At 40.4% G+C, this 20,588-nt stretch overlaps 1 protein-coding gene across 5 annotated transcripts in view; it reads left to right on the top strand.

The window, feature by feature from the left end:
* Positions 1-7,861: 7,861 nt before the first annotated feature.
* The window catches only part of LOC140525897 (DLA class II histocompatibility antigen, DR-1 beta chain-like), an 84,536-nt gene continuing 71,809 nt past the window's right edge, over positions 7,862-20,588 (top strand). The window contains exons 1-6 of one of the 5 annotated variants that reach the window (XM_072641668.1): positions 7,864-8,211; positions 10,715-10,984; positions 11,381-11,656; positions 12,233-12,343; positions 12,811-12,834; positions 13,318-13,677. In XM_072641668.1, coding sequence (XP_072497769.1) covers positions 8,112-8,211; positions 10,715-10,984; positions 11,381-11,656; positions 12,233-12,343; positions 12,811-12,834; positions 13,318-13,331 — 795 coding nt within the window. In that variant the 5' untranslated portion in view covers positions 7,864-8,111 and the 3' untranslated portion in view covers positions 13,332-13,677. Of the gene's footprint in view, positions 8,212-9,835; positions 10,985-11,380; positions 11,657-12,232; positions 12,344-12,810; positions 12,835-13,317; positions 13,678-20,588 lie in introns of those variants that run through there. The other 4 variants (XM_072641667.1, XM_072641664.1, XM_072641665.1 and 1 more) reach the window with 4 other exon arrangements.

Raw genomic sequence — 20,588 nt, 5'->3', positions numbered from 1 at the left:
ATTCTAAAACTGTAGTAATCTCTTAACTTCTTTTGTATTTATTTTATGCTTAACACTACATAAATGTTAACTATTATTATTGATGATATCCTAAATCAATTATATTTCCTTTTTTACAGGATAACTAAACTTAAGTTGACTGTAGTAGGTAAAGTTTACCTACATTTTCACAAAGCATTTGAAAGAAAAATTCCATATTCTTGTGAGAAAGCTAGACAGATATTAGTTGAAGATACAATTAAATTCACTCAGATATATTTGATTGACTAGCTTTGAAAAATACAGAACATAATCCACAATAAGAGCAATGCTGTACAAAGGATTCATGATGAAAAATTTTATACACCTCCAGAAAAAGAACTGATGGTATCTCAATAACAGACCAAAGCATAATATTTTTCTCTTCCTTCTTTCCTTCCTTCCTTCCTTCCTTCCTTCCTTCCTTCCTTCCTTCCTTCCTTCCTTCTTTCTTTCATTCTTCCACAAATTGACTAATGTTGAAATTTGTTTTGAATTATTGCACATGCATAACCTATATGAGATTGCTTGCCAACTCAGGGCAGAAGTGTAGTGCCAATGTGATATTCACAGCACCTACGGTGGCCATGAATATCCTCGTGCAATTCTGAATCAAGAAATACAACAGATTCCACATGGAAGACAGAATCAAAACATTTATTCAGACACCAGAAACCAAATTCATCATAGTAACAAAAATCTATACACAGTAACAATGCAGAGGACAACACCATCCTCAACTCTTTCCTTTGCTAGGTTTCCCACAAACCAGTTCCATTAAACAAATCACAAGCAGATGCTCTTTAAAAAAATCACCATCATTTTCACTCATGCTAGCCAGCAGCCTAATTGCCTGAATCCTTCCTAGCTCTGACTGCTCTCTCACTAATTTCCTCTCAGCTCTGCTCTAGCTCTACCCTTCCTGTTCCACCCTTCCCAATCCACCTATTCAGCAAACTTTTCCCACCACAGGCTCCATGTGACTTAGACTCATGTGACTCTAGCTTCCATGTGATCCAGGCAGGTTAAATGAGCCTATTAAAGAACGGGAAAGATCTCCCCATTTAAATTACCATTCTGGAGTGGGGGAGGAGAGATAGATTTTGAACTCAAAACTTTAAAAAAGAATGCTAAAATGTTTTTACATGTAACTTGCAAATAATAAAATTTTAATTTAAAAAATTTAAAAATAGTCATTAATGTTTCAATATCAGCTTGGAAGAAAGCTTCCAGTAGAGTTGCCAAGAGATTGGGGACTGGTCCTTCACTATTCAAAATTTGTATCAATGACTTAGTTGAGGATGTAGATATACTCATCAAATTTCCATATGACAAAAAGTTGGGCAAGAGAGCCAACACAGGGCTAGAAGATTCAGGATGCAAAAATGTTCCTGAGCATTGGACTGAATCTTTAAAAATTGGATTTTAATAGGGATAAAATACAAAATCATATATTTGGGTTGAAAATCTCAATATCATAAGTAGAGGATGGGGTATAGGCTGATTAAAAAGTGTATATAGAAATTTGGAAGCTTTTAGTAGGCTGCAAGTTCAATGTGAGTCATCAATGTGATGTTAATGCAGTCTTGGGATATACTGAGAGAAGTATATATTTCAGGAATAAGGAGATGATAGTCACACTGTACTCTGCCCTTGCCAGACCAGATCTGGACAATTGTGTTCAATTCTGGATACCACAGTTTTCGAAGGACATCTCTAAGCTACAGAGAGTTCAAAAGAAGGCAACCAGGATGAGGAAAGACCTTGAGTCCACAGTAGATGAAGACTGGTTGAATAAATTAAAGATGAATAAAAGCCTAGATAATAAGAGACTTTGGAATGGCAGGATAGCTCTGGAGAACTCACCATATTAATACTGAACTTGGTAAAGATAGTGTATCAGCATGGCCCTGCTAACACTCTAGGTCAGAACTCCCAACCTGAAAAGCTCTGCCAACCTCCGCCTCTCTAGTAGCTGGGATTATAGGTATACACCACCAAATCTACTTAAAACCACTTATTTCCTAGCCAAAATTCTCTTCTAGTAATGGCTACCAATCATGACATGTCTTGTCTCTGGATGATCAGAATTGTGAGTGATCCAAGGCAAAATAATGAGATAAATGCTGGGTATAAGTAGGTTGGGATTTATTGCCAAATAAATGCAAAATACAGTGTAAAAGATATCATTAAGGAAATGCATATCCAGAAATCAAATAATGAAAATAAGGACATGTTGAATTTGGGGTTTGGATAACTTGAATCCTGCCCTTGGCAATGCTTAGCAATATAGACATGGCTGAGTCATGTAACTTTTGGACCTCATTTTCTGCGTATTGTGAGGTGGGATAATAATATCTATTGTAGCTGCATTGTAGGGTAGTTGTGATGATAAAATCAATTAGTCAATCAAGAAATCAATATGTATTTATTAAGCATATACTGTGTGCCAGGTGCTAGTCACTGGAGACACAAATATAAAGAATGAAACAATTCCTACCCATAAGGAGTTTGCATGAGATAACACACGTAAAGCACTTGATTAAGTTTAAAATGTTACTTTAAATGTCAGTTTTGGTCATTCATAGTACATATAAACATCCAGGCTCCTGATTGCTTGTCATGAAATATTAAAAAGGGAAGGTCTCTGGCATATTGGGTCAAACTTCAATATAGAATTTATGGAGAAATATGGACATAAATCACACAGCATGAAGTCATGAATGAGTATCAATGTGCACCAGTGAAGTGGTACTAGCATTATTAAGGGCACAGATGCATCAAATTATCCAAGTATATGTATCTTATTCCTCTAGTAAACTATAAGGATTACATAAACAAAGATGGTATCTTCTTAACTAACATTTTTGCATCTTGATCAACTTTCATAGGCTTAGCTCTTCTCAGCACACAATGATCTAAGACAATCCCAAAAGACTCATGAGGGAAAATGTTATATCCACATCCAGAGAAAGAATTATGAAGTCTGAATGTAGATAGAAGTGTGCTATTTTCTCTTCCTTTTTCTTTCTCATGTTTTCCCCCTTTGCTTCTGCTTCTCCTTTCACAGCTTGACTAATGTGTAAGTGTGTTTGATGTGATTGTACATGTATGACCTATGTTGTATGTTTTGTCATTTAGGCAGGGGTCTGGGGAGGGAGGGAGAAAAAAATTTGGAACTCAAAATCTTATAGAGATGAATGTTATAAAATGTCTTTGCACGTAATTATAAAAATAAAATACGATTAAGTAGAAAAGATAAAACAAAATTTTGCTTCTCTCCCAGTACCTGTCAAAATGTTCTCCCCACAGCAGGCATTTAGCAAATGTTGCTTTGAAATAAACTTGTGCTCAAATGAGTTAAGTCATATATCTACTGTTCTCTGTCCTGGCCGGACCACATATGAAATACTGTGTTCAGCTCTGGAGCCTCATCCAAGGAAGTGCATCAACAAGCTGGCACATGTCCAGAAGAGGATGACAACAACAGTGAATAGACCAGAGACCAAGCGATGCACCGAGCAGCTGAAGTAACTGGGGATGTTTACATTGAACTGAGGGTGTTATGAGGAAGAAGAAAAATAATTGGCATTTATATACTTATTGACATTTACATAATTTAATGCTTGCAAAACAGTTGCAAGAACCAGTAGGCTTAATGAGTTGTCATGTCATTGACTCCTAGGGTCCTCCAGGCCTTACCATTTGCCCTGCCTCTTTGCCCTGCAGACCTCTAGCTGTCATCCATCTGTCACTTAGGGGTTGTTTCCCCCAAGAAATATGGGGGCTCCTTGGAAGCAGGGACTCTCTTGCAATTTCTGCTTATTGCCCTAGCACTTGGCACATGGAAAGCACTTATTTAGTTTTTTTTATTCATTCACTCATTATCAAATTTATGCCCAAAGCAATACCATGATGAGAAGAACCACGTTATGGGCAGAATGAGGATCCTCGTGTTATATGTCAAGTGTCAGAGATGAGATTTAAACTCAAGCTTTCTAGATTCTAAGCCCAACAATTTCAAAAGGAGGGAGGGAGAAAGGAAGGAAGGAAGGAAGGAAGGAAGGAAGGAAGGAAGGAAGGAAGGAAGGAAGGAAGGAAGGAAGGAAGGAAGGAAGGAAGGGAAGGATTTGTTTCACCTGGATCAGCCCTCACACATGTGCCTCTAGGAATTCTGTGTGTCATTCACTTAAAACCACTCATCACAAGTCCCCATCAATATATTCACTTTTGCTAGGCTAACCAGAGGGAATTCATCAGAACAGCAGATTAAAAGACAAAAGATAATATAGTACAAGCCCAAAGATAATATAGTACAAGCCTCTCATTTTAAAGAACAGAAACTGAGTCTCAGAAGGATGGAAGGACAACCTCTGGAATCACAATTTTGGAATAGGAACACACATCCTCTGATTCAAATCGAGTGTTTTTCCCACAACACAAAAGTGCTTTTCATTGACTTAAAACAAAAGTCATTTAATTTAAAAGAATATCAAATTAAATGGCAAAGAAATATTCTCATATCCACAAGGGCCCAATTACCACATTTTCAGTGGAGAAGATGAATACCCACGGGGAGATATCCATATAAGGGACACATGTGACTAGGGCTTATAAGAACGCATACATGTTCAGGAAACACATTCCTTCAAAGCAAACATAATGCAGAAGCAGTTCACAGTCCTGAGGCTTCAGAGCTGAAAATATCCTGTAAGTGTGTAGAGCACTGTTGTCCTTGGCTATTCTTTAATTAATTCAGTGTATCTTTTACTCTCTGCTACCATCTCCTGGAGGATCAGCATCTTCTATTCAGCCTCTTTCCCACAGGAGAGAGCCGAGGTCTTACTAAGTATGTGATCTAGGATTGTGACCAGTCACACCTAGACTGGTGTTTTCAAAAATGACCCAGTAATACCACTACTTGGTCTATTTCAAAAAATAATTAGGGAAAAAGGGCAAGAACCTATAAGTCCAAAAAGGCTTATGGCATCTCTCTTTGTAGGGACAATGAACTGGAAATTGCAGCGATAGCCATCGATTGGGGAATGGCTGAATAAGTTGTGCTATACGATTGTGATGGAACACTACTGTTCCATAAAAATAATGAGCTCAGTGATTTTAGAAAAACATGGAAGGACTTGAACAAAATAACAAAGAGCAAAATCAGCAGAATGGAGAGAACATTGTGTACAGAAAGGGCAATATTGTTTCAAGGATGACTGAGCAAGTAAGTGACTTTGAATATTATAAATACCCAAATTAACTATAAAGGACATATGAAGAAAGCTGTTATCTGCATTCAGAGAAAGACTGAAAATAATAATAAAAATGTACTTGATAATTTGTTGTATATTTGAAATGAATAACAAGTTGTGCATAGTATATTTACAGTTTTAGGAGAAATAAAACTTTTTTATTGTACTACATTATGGAAACGCTTGTTTTATTTCATAAATTAAAAAAAAATTAAAAGCAACACAACAAAAACAAAGCAAAAAATAACTCAGGTTATGGTTGCGTACTCTTTCCATTGACTCTGCTCTTTCTACTTAGTTTGCATGTGAGTCAAATATACTTTATAGTTTTATCACTTGTGGTCCTGGGTTCTACCTTAGTAAATAGCAAAATAGATCGGTAAGGTTCCTATGGGAAGCTTTGTGCTAAAATGGAAATAGCACAGGATTGCAATCAGAAGACCTGAATTTGAATGTAATGTGAGTGACCTTGGGCTAGTCACACCCTTTCTGAGTCTCAGTTACTTTATTATTAAAATTAAGAAGTTGGACTAGCTAACCTCTAAGATCAATCATTGTGCTAAATTTATAATTTGATGATCCTATGAGGGAAAGTATTTGCACAGATACCCCTTATGCCTCTCATATTCTGTGAAAATCATTAGGGCTGGAAAGAATGGAAGAAGATAAAAAGAGACTGAACCTTGCCCCATTTTCCCCATCCATCACCCTCGAAGAACCACTGCTTTTCTGCGCTACTTTTTAGACAGCACAAACCCATCAGTTTCTCTACAGATAAATGAATGAAAGTCTTGTTGCTGTCGCTGAGTATTCTGTTATGACTCCATGGACCATAGAATACCAGGCCCTTTAATCATCCACTATCTCTCAAAATCTATCCAAGGTCATGTTCATTGTTTCCACTATACTACCTATCCATCTTATTCTCTGTTATCCCCTTTTCCTTTTGTCTTCTTCAATTTCTCCCAACATCAGGGTCTTCTGCAATGAGTCCCATCTCATATATGGCCAAAATAATTAAGCTTCAGCTTTAATATTTGACCTTCTAGTAAATAGCCTGAATTATTTTCTTTTTAAGTATTGATTGATTTGTCCTGCTTTCTGTCCCAGGGACTCTCAAAAGATTTGGCCAGCACCACAATTCAAAAGTATAGATCCTGTGATGCTCAGCTTTCCTTATAGTCTAGCTCTGATAGCCATGCATTGCTGCTGGAAAAAATCATGGCTGTGACTATACCAACCTGTATTGTTGCTTTTAAGTACACTGACCAGATTTGCCATAGCTTTCTTTACAAGGAGCAAATGACTTTTAATTTCATGGCTGCAGTGACCATCTTCAGTGATCTTTGAGCCCAAAAATGCATCCTTTTTTATCTTCTATTTGCCAGGACATGGTGGTACTAATTATTTTAAACTTCAAGCCAGCTTTTACACTTTCCTCTTTCACCCCCATCAAGAAACTTTTTAATTCCTCTTCACTTTCTTCCATTAGAGTGGCATTGTCTGAATATCTGAATTTTTTTTACTATTACTCCCAGCAAGCTTAATTCAACTTTTGAATCATCCAGCACAGCATGTTGCATGTCCTTTGAATATAACTTAAATAAATAAGGTGACAATATACAGCCTTGTCATACTCCTTTTCCAATATTAAATCAATCACTTGTTCCATGCTTGGTTCTAACTGTTGCTTCCTGATCCACATTCAACTTTTTCAGGAAACAAGTAAGATGATCTAGTATTCCCACCTTTTTGAGGACTTGCAACTCCATCTACCTCACAGGTAACTCCTTTTCATTTTTTTTTCTTTGTGTATTTACTATTGTTTCTCTGTAAGGGAACATTTCAAAGATTTCAGGTAACACAGAAAAGTAGATGTTTCAATATTTCATGAGGGGCGTTTCCTTTCTTGTGTAAGGATTTTCCAAACTGTACTTGAGGAAACCTCAGAAACTTATTATTAGATCACATTTAAGAAGATATCTAAAGCCATGTTTAATCACTCACTAACAGTCATCAATATTTGAGTACCTAAGACAATTGCCCAGGTTCTTTTCTCCTCTGTATCTGATGAATATAAACTAATGGAGCCTCTATCAGGTAAAAACAGAGAATAAAAGCATGTGTGTCTAGACCAGTGTCTCAGGAAACTAGGGTGACAGATTAAAGTCATATGGATGGATAGTCCAGAAGGGAAATCCCAGTTGAGTGTTCAAGAAAAGCTATGATGGCAGAATTCTGAACTATCTTGCGTGCTATATATGGAATATTTGTGCTAAAATTCTCCTAGTATCACTGAATTTTAGATATGTTACTATAAGCAAAGCACTTTGTAATATAAAAGCATTTAGTGCATGTAAAACATTATTATTATAAATCTGTATGTTACTGAAAGCATGAATAAGGAACTTAGCAACCTCTTAATATGTGTCAAGCATTGTGTTAAGGGCTGGAGATACATTTCTGCTCTCAGAGAATTCAAGTTCTAATGGGACACATTTTAAAGATAAAAGGGAACTGAAGATATGAGCAAAGCAAGACAGCAATGAGGAAGTACATTTAGGAGGCTGTTAGGGCTTAGATCTAGGCCACTTGTTTCTCCTGCCAAGGAAAGTGTTCTAGCAGGTCCTTTACAATAACTTTCTGCCTGGAGACAGATGACACAGAGCAGCTTTGAAAGCTTATTGGTTGCTCTTTTAGTCACTTTTCAAAGTTAGAGGACTTAAAGAAACCAGGTTAGTCTTTTTCTCCAACAAGTGAGGTACTAAGTACTATTGATTGGCTTAGAGACCATCCATCCTGCTTGCTCATTCCCTTGATTTCCTGCTCATCTCTGACATGGCTGATGTTTGGATCTCTGCTGGCTGCTGGAAGATTGGTCTGTTAATGACATCAATGCTGTTGAGTTTATCTGCGTCTTGGGCCCGGGACATCCCAGGTAAGTGAAGTAATGGTGCTCCCTGAGTCATCCACACAGGGTGGGGAGTCCTTGATCTCCCAAGAAGAGGGAGGAAATTTACTCCTATTGTGGAATAGAGGCCACTGGTGAGGTTGGAGAGGGCTCCTTCTGCAGAAAAACAAGCTGATCATTTGGAGTAGATGGTGGAGCAGAGAGCCATGTCAGAGTTACAAAGACACCCAGGACAGCCTTAGGCCAGTCTGGCATTAATACATGTCTTTGTGGTCAGGAACAAGATATTGGGACTGAGGGGACTGTTTAAGGACTGAGGAGGTTGCCTTGAGAACATTCATGTCTCACTTGCACTACATCATCTGTGACTTTCTCAATGCTCAGGTCAGCCCTGTTCTGCTGATTTCTCTCTTAAATCAATCATTCACACCAATGTCAAACAATATTCCTACACTTCTTACAAACCTTCTGTGTCTTCCCTTTGCCTCTAGGATCAATGCCTGATTCCTCAACCTGACATTTAAAGCCCAACCCAACTTTCCAGTTCATTTTACTCTCCTTTGAACACTTCCCATTCCACTTGAATTAATCAATCAGCTTTTCCCAGAATTTAACCCTCATCTCTCTGCTCTAAGTGTTTGTATAAGCTGCTCCTCATCCTTAGAATGTACTCTCTCCTCATCTCTGCCTTCAGTCTTGACTCCCTTCAAAGAACAGTTCAAATGCCTCATGCTCCATGAAAACTTCCTTGATCTCACCAGGTTATAGTGTTCTCTCTTTGCTCAGATTCCCTCATATAATTGTCTTTGGAATACATCTAATGGGGAGTCACTCTATACTCATTGTCCTTGTAGCTGGAGTATCCAGGGACTACCAGGTGAAAGGAAGCCAAAGACGAGTGTGAAGATCCCCTTGCCCACTTCTCTCCCTGTCTATGTGTGTCCTAGTTCCTTACCTGAATTGTTCTGTCTGTTCACAGAGCAGTGACATGGCTCCAATCTAAGAGAGATGTGAGGACTTTGAAAAGAAGCAGAGGTTCAGGGAGGGAGGAACGGACCTGTACAGGGCCCTAGAATATACAGCATGTTGGGACTAGGGAATTTCTTCAAGATTCCTGGTTTCCAGCCAGTCTTGGATCCTCCTTCCAAATATTTAGGGCCAGCCCTCTCCACCCCCAAAATCCCAACTTTTAAACAAGTGGAGTGATTCTCCTCAAATTTCTGTTACCAGTTTGCCATTCCTCTTATTTGCCTGCCTCCTTTTTTTTGTATTAGTTTTATCTAGATGTCTTTCTCTCCATTTTAGACTGTGATGAAATGAACAGGTTCTGTGGGGTATTTTTGTATTTCCACAGCTTAAATATGTTTTGCACATAGTAGGGACTTAATGATATCACTCTGGGTTGAAAGTGCCTTCTCTTGAGCACTGGCCTTAGATTTCACTCATGTCTCATTGATCATGATATTTCTTGAACTTCACTTAGTTTTCTTTTTCAAACCTTTCATTGATTTTTCTACCAATGTGGGATATTGACTGGAAGTTATTCAGCAAAGTGGTTTTAGGGAAAAGATAAATGAGTCTGTAGTCAGAGGACTTGTGCTACACCCCCAGCTGTGATAATTCCTAGCCTAGTGTCCTTGGGTCAGTCATCTCAACAGGCTGTCCCTCAGTTCCATCCTGTGTAAAAGTAGGGAAATGGACTAGGTGAGCCTGAACTTGGGTTGATAAGTAGAAAAATTTTCAGAAACCGTTGGAGTAGGGCAGTTGTGTCAGTGTGAAGGACATTTGCTGGCTTGTGCAGTTGTTCTGGGAAACAGGTCAAGTTGCTCATATCACAAGGTCCCAGGGGGCTTGGTGCAGGCAGGAGGAAGGTCTTGGAAGGGACTGAGGTGTTGATGACCTGGGAGGGGCAGCTCTGTCCAGGAGAGGGAGCAGCAGGAGGAGGATCTTGATGGGGATTTCCCAGGAGGGGAAAGGAGCTCAGCCTGTGCCTCTAACATACAACTTTGTGTGGCCCCCCTCACTTCCCTTTGCCACCTTCTCTACATGAGATGATTGTATGTATGAGTGACTGTGTGTCTATGTGAATGTGTGTGCCTGTGTATGTGTATGTGTATGTGAGGGTTGTGTGAATGTGTATTGTGTGTACATGAGTATGGTGCGTATATGTAAAGGGTGTGTGTGTGGGTGTGTTGGGTGGGGCCGGAAGTAGGAAGCCACAAGCTGTTACATGTTTCCGGGATCATGTTTGTAGCGAGATAGCGGTCTCTCTGAGCCTCCAGACTCAAGGACCGCCCCCAAATTACTGCCACAGAGAGGGGGAGGGGCGGGGCCTCGCTGTCCCAGGATAGGCCGAACCCCGACCTCTCCCCGGGTTCTTAGAGGGAGGGGGAGCTGGGAGCAAAGGGCTCAGTGACCGAGGCCATGCAGGTGATCCCTCAGGCACCGCAGGGGGCGGTCCCGGCCTGGTCACTGGGGCGGCGGTCGGTCAGTCTGTCCCCGGCTGACGCTGCTCCGGGTCCGTCCGCAGAGGATTTCGTGTTTCAGTACAAGGGTGAGTGTTACTTCACCAACGGCACGGAGCGGGTGCGGCTTGTGTTTAGAGACATCTACAATGGCGAGGAGGATGTCCGCTTCGACAGCGACGTGGGGCAGTTCGTGGCCGTGACGGAGCTGGGGCGGCCCGATGCTGAGTACTGGAACGGTCAGGAGGAGATCCTGGAGGAATACCGAGGCTACGTGGACACGGTGTGCAGACACAACTACAGGGTACACAAGCCCTTCACGTTGGACAGAAGAGGTGAGTGACCCCGACCCTCACCCCCTGACTTCCGGACCCGCGGAGGGCGGTCCCCCTGATCCCGGAACTGAACGTTTGTCCCGACCTGACCCCGAGGAGGCCTCACCCCATGACCATCTGCCCCCCAGCCTCCCTCCCTCTGCCCCACCCCGGACAGGACCGCCCGAAGGGGCTGGACCAAAGCCAGGGCCGAGGGGACCCTGAGAGGACCGGACAGGCCCGATGGGGACGATGGGAGCCTGGAGGACCTCACCCCCCCACCCTGGACAAGGGAGAGCACCCGAGCCTGTGCTGGACACCTCTGGGAGAGGCCTTCAGGGCCAGACAGCCACAGGGACCCTCATCACAAGGTAGGAGTATCTCTCTCTCCTGACACTTTGTCTCTCTGTCCGTCAGTCCAGCCCAGAGTGACCATCTCCCCCTCCAAGACAGACGCCCTGCAGCACCTGCTGGTCTGCTCTGTCACTGGCTTCTATCCAAGCAAGATCAAGGTCACCTGGTTCAAGAATGGGCAGGAGGAGACAGCTGGGATCGTGTCCACGGGTGTGATACAACATGGAGACTGGACCTACCAGACCCTGGTCATGTTGGAAATGACTCCCCAGAGCAGAGATGTCTACACCTGCAGTGTGGAGCATGCCAGCCTCCAGAGCCCCATCAGTGTGGAATGGAGTGAGAGCCAACTCCCTTACCCTGTCCCCAGCCTGTCCCCTCCCTCTAACCCCAGGACAGGAAGAACCATAGCTCTGGAGGTCCTTCAGTGAATGTTCCCACAGACTCCCTTTCTATGCCTTGGATCGTATGCATCCTACTCCCTCTCCCAGCATGGCTTCCTGACTGCAGCACTGAGCTAGCATCCACAGAACCCTGGTGCTTTGTAGAACCATGTATTCCTCAACAGGAGGAACTTGCAGAATCTTAGACAGTCCTCTCCTGGGGATCCAAAATTCCCTTGACTATCCCTTACCCTAGGAGATAGATCATTTTTACCTCTGGGAATTCACATATATCTCTAGAAATCAAGGAATGGGAAATGTCCTCAAAAAAGCAATCGTTCTTAATACCTCATTCCCAAACACCCTTGGTGTTTTTTCCTTCAAATGGTGTTGGAGCAGGAATTCAGACTTCTGCCCCTGCTTACCTCTCCACTTCTTAGTGTCCCCCAAACCAGGCTGGGCTCTGAGGTCACTGGCTGAGGATGGGATGGAGAGGACTGATAAGTGATGATCCAAGGCATGTTCTCTGCAGGGGCACAGTCTGAATCTGCCCAGAGCAAACTGCTGAGTGGAATTGGAGGCTTTGTCCTGGGGCTGATCTTCCTCAGTGTAGGATCGATCATCCACCTGAAGAACAAGAAAGGTGAGGAGCATGTAGTGAGAGGATTTGGCTCCATAGAACTCAGGCCATGAGAGGACATCCATTACCACTGGAACAGGGGCTCAGACTCTAGAACAAATTCCTGCCCCTTTCCCCAAAAAGGGAACTTCTCCCAGGAGGTCAGAAGCAAAGCCAAGGGGTGGGAGATATTGCTATCAACATTTCCCCAACCAGAACCAAGCTGAAGTAGGAGGATTTGGTGACTGAGAGAGCCAAGTGCTGGGCCTGACAAAGAGGAGATTCCTCAGGCTTTTTGCAGCCCTGAACTGTTCCTTCCTTTTGCTTATGATGAGAATTTCTGAGACACAATGGGGTTAAAGTTTAGGATCCCTCATGTTGGAGTGGTAGGTGAGCATCCTGACTTTAGGGTAGAAAACTTCCTCCTTTTAGAACTTCACTGTTTCTGACCTCATATTTTTCTCTTTCTCATTCTTCCTTTGCCTCCTTAGGACACAGCGGGCCTCAACCTACAGGTAATATCCCTTTATCTTTGTGACCCAGACTCATACTTCTCCATCCCTGAGCTCACAGACTATAAGAATGTGACTTTGGTTCTCTCTCTCTTACTAGGCTCTGTTGGTCCCTAATTGGGGCATCCCCAGTTCCTTAGGATGAGAGGGGGAGTTATAGAATCTGTGATATTTTACCCTGTTGCTCCAAGAAGTTTCCAGTACTATTCTCCAAATGTCTCATGATTCAACAGAAATCCTGCTTTAGGCAGGATCCCTTCCCTTTGCGATAAGAATTTTCAGAGAAATCCTCAGGAATCCAGGGTGCAGGGGAAGAGGGAAAAATTTACATTTTAATAAGAAAAATGAGTAAATCTCTTTTTAAGGGCACAGAAAAGATTAATGGGGACTTTACCTCCAAGGCATCATCAGGCTTTCCTTCCTTCTTGGAGAAGAGATACTGCTTCTAGATCCTGTAGCCTGTAAACACTCTCTTCCCTCCTGCAGGCCTGCTGAGATGAACCTTAGGATTCTGTCCTTCAAAGAGAGTGCCCCCCTCCCTGCTCTCCTGTCCAGAGACCCCAGGCATCCAAGAGGGAAGAGCAGTTCAGTCATCGTCCTGGAACCAGCATTCTCCTGTGCCTATGGGCTATTTGCCATCCCCCTTCTCCCAAAAGATCCTGTAGTTTCTACCTTCTGGTCTGGATGTTTTCTATAGTCTCTTGGTACAGGGCCTCAGGGAGAAGGAAATCTGCTTCTGCTGTCCTCATACCGACTCCCTCTTAGTTATACTGCTATCCTTTCTGCATTTACTGTATATTTTTCTCTGTATTTGTTCTTAATAAATAAGGTGTCATTTGTACCATTCATTGTGTCCTGGGATGGCTGAAGGAGTCATATTAAAAAAAAATAAGGAAGAGGGGCTAGGAACAGGCCCTACTCTGTGCACAGAGAAGGAAGAGGCACCTGATAAAAGGAGCCTGGGACTGAGACTTGGCCTACCTGAAGTGTCACAAGCTGCAACTGGTCCTGCCTTGGTCCATAGTTCCTAGCATAGTACTTTGTATACAGTCAGTGCTTAAGAATTGCTAGTTGAATGAAAGGATTTTGTAAGAGAGCCCCCCTTCTATATCTGTCCACATTTACCTTGTTATTCTGTGGAATTGGGAGAGATGTCATAAATGGGGAGGACTGTGTGAACCCAAGTTGGTTTAAAATTTTTCTCTTTCACATCCCTGTTTTTGTCTGTTTGCAACTGAATGCTTCCAGTCTCATTCACTGTTCTCCTAGGACATGGGATTTCATGTGTAAAACCAGTGAATCACCTCTGTCTGGCCAGTTAGAGCAAGTTCTGTCTTTTCCTTGTTTATTTAGTCTTCCTTTCCCTCAGCTGGGGCCTTTTGCCCCACTGATAGAATTAGTTCAAATCCAGTCAACCTTAAGCACCAACTGTTAAGGCTCAGTTTAGGAAAATCTTAAGAGATTCTCATATTAAAATGACAGCCTTTGCCTTCTGAAAGGGATATTTTACCTGGGAGATGGGGGCTAACTTCATGGAGGAGGAGGCATCTGAAGTGGATTTTTGGAGGAAGAGAGATGAATTTGGCAATATACTGGGGTTGGGTGATAGGGAGCAGAGAGAAGGGAAGGTGACATCCACTCTAAGAAGAACAGTGTAGACACTGACATGGCCTTTCATGTGGATAGGACAAGAATGAGGGATTAAAAAGTTTTCCAGTTTGATTAGAATACAGAGTTTTGAGAAGTGGTATATGATGAAGTTACAAAGATATTGGGACTATATTTTAGAGACCTGGACTGTCTGGAGTCAGCCATTTCACTGATTTATAGTAGGTGATGAAAAACTACTCAAGATTTCTCACTTTAACCCATCTTACATTAACCTTAATTAAGTATAGTAATACCCCTACTAAAGGAGACTGAACAGTATGGGTAGAGTTAAAGACAAATAAGTTTTGCATGTTGTCTAGGACTGGCCCTCATGCCCCAAATTTTATCTCTTTGAAAAGTTAATACCTAATTGGCAGTTATGGTAATCAATTCATATAAATAAATGTTTTTTTTTTCTTTTTTATCCGCAATAGTATTTTTTTCCAGTTACATGTATAGATCGTTTTGAACATTCATTTTTATAAGATTTGAGTTCCAAGTTTTTTTTCACCCTCCCTTCTTCCCTCTCCTCCCTCCTTCCCAAGACAGCATACAATTTGATATGTTATACATGTATAATTATATTAAACATTTCCATATTAATCATATTGTGAAAGAAGAATCAGAACACAAGGGAAAAACCACAAGAAAGAAAATACAACAAAAATAGTGAAAATACTGTGCTTTGGTCTGCATTCAGATTCCATATCTCTTCCTCTGGACGTGGATGGCATTTTCTATCATGAGTCTTAGAATTGTCTTAGATCTTGTAGTACTGAGAAGAACCAAATCTATCAAAGTTGATCATCACACAGTATGACTATTATTGTGTACAATGTTCTCCTGGTTCTGCTCATTTCACTCACCATCATTTCATGTAAGTTCAGGTTTTTCTGAAATCCACGTGCTTGTCATTTCTTATAACAGTAGTATTTCATTCATATATCACAGTTTGTTTAGCCATTCCCCACTTGATGGACATGCCTTCAATTTCCAATTCTTTGCCATCACAAAAAGCTGCTACAAACATTTTTGTATATGTGAATCCTTTTCTATTTTTTATGATGCATTTGGGATATAGACCTAGTAATAGTATTGCTGAATCAAAGGATATGTACAGTTTTATAGTCCTCAAAGCTTAATTCTAAATTGCTCTCCAGAATGGTTGAATAAGTTCACAACACCACCAACAATGCATTAGTGTTCCAGTTTTCCCATATTTCTTCTCCAACATTTATCATTTTCCTTGGTGTCATGTTAGACAATCAGATGGGTGTGAGGTGGTACCTCAGAGTTGCATTTCTCTAATCCATAGTGATTTAGAGCACTTCTTCACATGGCTATAGATAGCTTTAATATCATCTAAAAACTGCGTCTTCATATCCTTTGACCACTTATCAATGGGGGAATGACCTGTATTCTTAAAAATTTGATTCAATTCTCTATATATTTTAGGAATGAGACTTTTATCAGATACACTGACAGTAAAAATTGTTTCCCAGCTTTCTACTTTCCTTCTCATTTTGGTTGTATTGGCTTTTTAATTTCATAAAATCAAAACCTTTTTATTTTAAAGTAGTCAAAACTATCCAATTTTTCATTTCATGATGTTCTCTGTCTCTTGTTTGGTCACAAATTCTTGCCTTCTCCCTAGATCTGACAGGCAAACTATTCCTTGCTTTCCTAATTTGCTTATGGTATCACCCTTTGACTAAATCATGCACCCATTTTGACCTTATCTTGGTATGTGGTGTAAGATGTTGGTCTGTGCCTAGTTTCTGCCATACTATTTTGCAGTTTCCCCAGCAGTTTTTGTCAAATGGTGACTTCTTATCCCAGAGGCTGAACTCTTGAGGTTTATCAAACAATAAATTACTATAGTTATTGACTACTGTGTCTTATGTACTTAACCTATTCAACTAATCTGCTACTCTATTTCTTATCCAGTGCCAGATAGTTTTGATGATTTCTTCTCTATAATAGTTTTAGATCAGGTACAGTTAGGCCACCTCTTTTTGCATTTTTTTCCATTAATTCCCTTGATATTCTGGACTTTTTGTTCTTCAAGATGAATTTTCTTATTTTTTCTAGTTCTATAAATAATATTTGATAGTTTGAATTGTACAGGACTGAATAAGTAAATTAATTAGATAGAACTGTCATTTGTATCATATTAGCTCAGCCTACCCATGAGCAATTCCAATTTTACCAATTATTTGGAGATCAGTTTATTTTTGTGAAAAATATTTTGTAATTTTGTTATTATAATTCCTGGATTTGTATTGGCAGGCAGACTCCCAAATAATTTATATTTTCTCCATTTATTTTAAGTGAAATTGCTCTTTCCATATCTTTCTACTGTGATTTGTTAGTAATATGTAGAAATACCAATCATTTATATGGGTTTACTTTCTATCCTGCAAATTTGATGAAGTTAATTATTTCAAGTAGTTTTTTACTTGATTCTCTAAGTATATCATCTGAAAGAGTGATGGCTTTGTTTCCTTATTGTCTATTCTAATTCCTTCAATTTCAGCAAAATTGTTAAATAGTGTATTATTTTAAGACATTCAGGAAAGTCACAATGATAAATGTTTTGTCTGGTCCTGGACATTCTGTGACCCCAGTTCTTTCAGTTGTTGTGAAAGTATGTAGATTTTAACAGAACCAGAACACAAATTCATCAAAAAAGTATTTATTAAATATTAGCTGTGTTCCTTCTGCTATGCTAGTTGCCATAAATAAAACGATACAAAAAAATCAAGCAATCACTGTCCTGAAGAAATTTCTAATTTATCTAGGGAAACAACATGATGCAGTAACAACAGACCTGAGCTAAGGCAGCCTACGGATGCCCTTTCCTAGAAAGGGGCCCCTCTAATCTGGGCTGTGATATGATATAATGATATGATAAAATACAATCTGGGCTGGTACTGGGTATGATCCTGGAGTAGTGTAGCCTTGAAAGAAGGAGTCAGGTTCTTCTCTGCCCTGCCTGTAAGCTCTATTATGGAGCCCAAAGTAAAATCACTTCAATCTTAGGTTTCACATAAGTCAAGGGTCTCCCTCCAAAAGAGCAGAAAGTAATATATTTCACTACATAATTGTCTCCACCACATAGTCATCAGACTCTGATTTTTTTAGTCCAAAAATTGGTTTATAACCTTTCATCACATAGTATATTTCTGTTCTTGTCACTTAAAAGGTAAGCAGAGCAGCAGTGTATTCACCAGTGGCATATGGCTTTGCATTTATCTCTCCCACATTGAGAGCCACGAGCCTAGGATTCTCAGTCCACATGAATTGTCAGTATATTTCTAAAAGCCTACTTGCATGGTTTGTTTAGAGTGTTGCAGTTTTCATTCAATTTGCTGAAGCCCAAGAGAAGCAGGGGAGCAGGCAAAGTTGCCATAAGTAATCAATTCTAATGTATATTCATGAGCATACTGTGCATCCTAATCTTGCACCAAAGGCAGTTTAGTAATAAATGATTTTTAAGTAATATAGACACAATTTTAAAGCTTCACATAATGGTCACACCCTAAAATTTATCATAAAATCTGCAACAGTTATGTGGTGAAATATGGCATGCAATGTATAATGATGTGATGCAGGACATGAAATGATTTCCTTCATACAAAATAAACGATTATAACATAAAGACTCCTAATTGCACAGCTAAACAACTCCTCTAAGTCCCAGGTCACTAGACAAGCCCTGCCAGGGTCTGACTACTCATCTCAAGCATGGCTGATCAATTTCTCCAGGAAAGGTTGAACATGTTCCAGAGGCTCTTCCAAAGGTTCACTCAGGATTGACACAAGAGCACAGCAGCTCTAGACATACTGAAGTCATGGGTTTGCTGCTTTTTTATGATCGTAAAATAAAGTATAAATTATTGGCAACAGTCAACGTTTCAGTCACCAAGAAGATATAGTACCTGAAGGCAGCCCTACAACCTCATCCTGCTGATACTGGAAAAAGCTGGTTGTGAGAAGTCCCACACTGGGAGCTTGTCTCCAGTGGCAACAGGTCCTGGGGTGACAGTACATGCCTGCCAAGACTTTTGGCAAAGTTCTAAGCATTGGCCAGGACATGTTGGTCAGAACTTCTAAAGAAGAAATTGAAACAGCTAATCTCTCTGGTCTTTATAATGTTTTCTAGTTAGTATGATATTTGTGCACAATAGATATATTAAAGAGAAATGTTTTATTCCGGGGTCTTCAGTCTGAGGGTTCCAAAAGTGGATGCTGCTGCCACAACGGTTGCCACCACCTTAGGGCCAGGGCTGGGACCAGACTGTGCCCCCCTCTCATCCAGCGTGAAAGAGCTTTCTTACTGACCTTTGAAGCTAGATTTGGCATTTGTGGGTTGAGAAATTTGGAAACCACAGCCGCTACCGCTGATTTGGTGCCCTGAAACCTTCTCTAGTCTTGTCTGTGCCCTGCAGCCAGTGCAATAGACCTTTCCTATCAGGCATTCAGGCTGTCTTGGGCTGGAAATATCTTTTACTCTGTCGTTTTGTGGCTTCTACTGCACTAGAATTTATTCAGAGTCATATTTTTAGGGGTAGAGCTCAGGTCCATACTTCTACTCCATCATCTTGGCTCTGCCCCCCAATCCTGCTTTTCAAGACATTCTTCTCTTTATTGGAATTTTGTGCCTCTTCTACAATTTGGCCTATTCTATTCTGCAAGGTTTTATTTTCTTCAGTATTTTTGTGCCTATTTTACCAAGCTCTTGCTGTGTTTTTCATGACTTTCTTATATCACTCTCATTTCTCTCCCCACTTCTTACTAGATTTTTAAAATCCTTTATGAGTCCTTCCATGGCCTCAGACTAATTCATATTTATCTTTGTGGCTTTGCAGTCAGGAATTTTGACTTTGTTATCTTCTTCTGAGTGTGTTTTAATCTTCCTTGTCACCATAGTAAGTCTCTATATTTAGATTTTTTTCTATTGTTTGCTCATTTTCCAGTCTATTTCTTGACTTTTAACTCTTTGTGAAAGTAGGGTTCTGCTTCCCAAGTTGCAAGTTTTTTTTTAAATTAATTAATTTATTTTTAGTTTTCACCTTTCAGTTCCACAAGCTTCTGAATTTTAAATTCCTTCCCCTTCTTCCCCAAGATGGCATGCAATCTGATATAAGCTCCACATATACATTCATATTAAACATATTTTCACATTAGTCATGTTGTAAAGAGGAGTTATAACCAATAGAATGAACCATAAGAAAGAAGAAACAAAACAAAAAAGATAGAAAGTAAATAGTATGCTTCAATCTGCATTCAGACTCCAAAATTCCTGTTTTGGATGTGGATAGCATTTTCCATCATGAATCTTTTGGAGTTGTCTTACAACTTTGCATTGGTAAGAAGAGCCAAGTCTATCAAAGTTAGTCATCATACAATGTGTCTATAACTGTGTACAATGTTCTCCTGGTCCTGTTCCCCTAAATCAGCATCAGTTCATAGAAGTATTTCCAGGTTTTTTCAGAAGTCTGCTTGCTCATCATTTCTTATAGCACAATAGTATTCCATTACATTCATATGCCACAACTTTTTCAACCATTCCTCAATTGATGGTCGTCCCCTCAATTTCCAATTCTTTGCCACCACAAAAAGAGCTGCTGTAAATATTTTTCTCCATGTTGGTCCTTTATTCATTTGTATGATCTCTTTGAATACAGCCCTAGAGGTGGTATTTCTGGGTCAAAGGGTATACACATTTTTATTGCCATTTGGGCATAGTTCCAAATTGTTGTTCAGAATGGTTGGATCAGTACAAAACTTCACCAACAATGCATTAGTGTTCCAATTTTCCCACACTTTCCCCAGCATGTATAATTTTCCCATTTATTCAGGTCAAGCTTCAAGTTTTTTTGTGCAGCAGTTTTCAGAGGTAATTCTGGGGACCTGTAAGTTTTTGGCTCTTCCGAGGTGGTATGATACAGGACCATGTAACCATGTGACTGTGAGCATTCTTCTCCGTCCTGGAACTGTTATGAGGATGCCTGCTCCCCTGCTGTTGTGAGCTCCTCTGTACTAGTGCTCTTCTTCCCACTAGGATTAAGACCCAGGACTGGGACCCAGATCTAAGCATAGGCA

The sequence above is a fragment of the Notamacropus eugenii genome, chromosome 2, assembly GCF_028372415.1.
Source record: "Notamacropus eugenii isolate mMacEug1 chromosome 2, mMacEug1.pri_v2, whole genome shotgun sequence".
Lineage (NCBI taxonomy): Eukaryota > Metazoa > Chordata > Mammalia > Diprotodontia > Macropodidae > Notamacropus > Notamacropus eugenii.
Note: the sequence above shows the minus strand (reverse complement) of the source record. Positions and strands in the feature narration are given on the sequence as shown.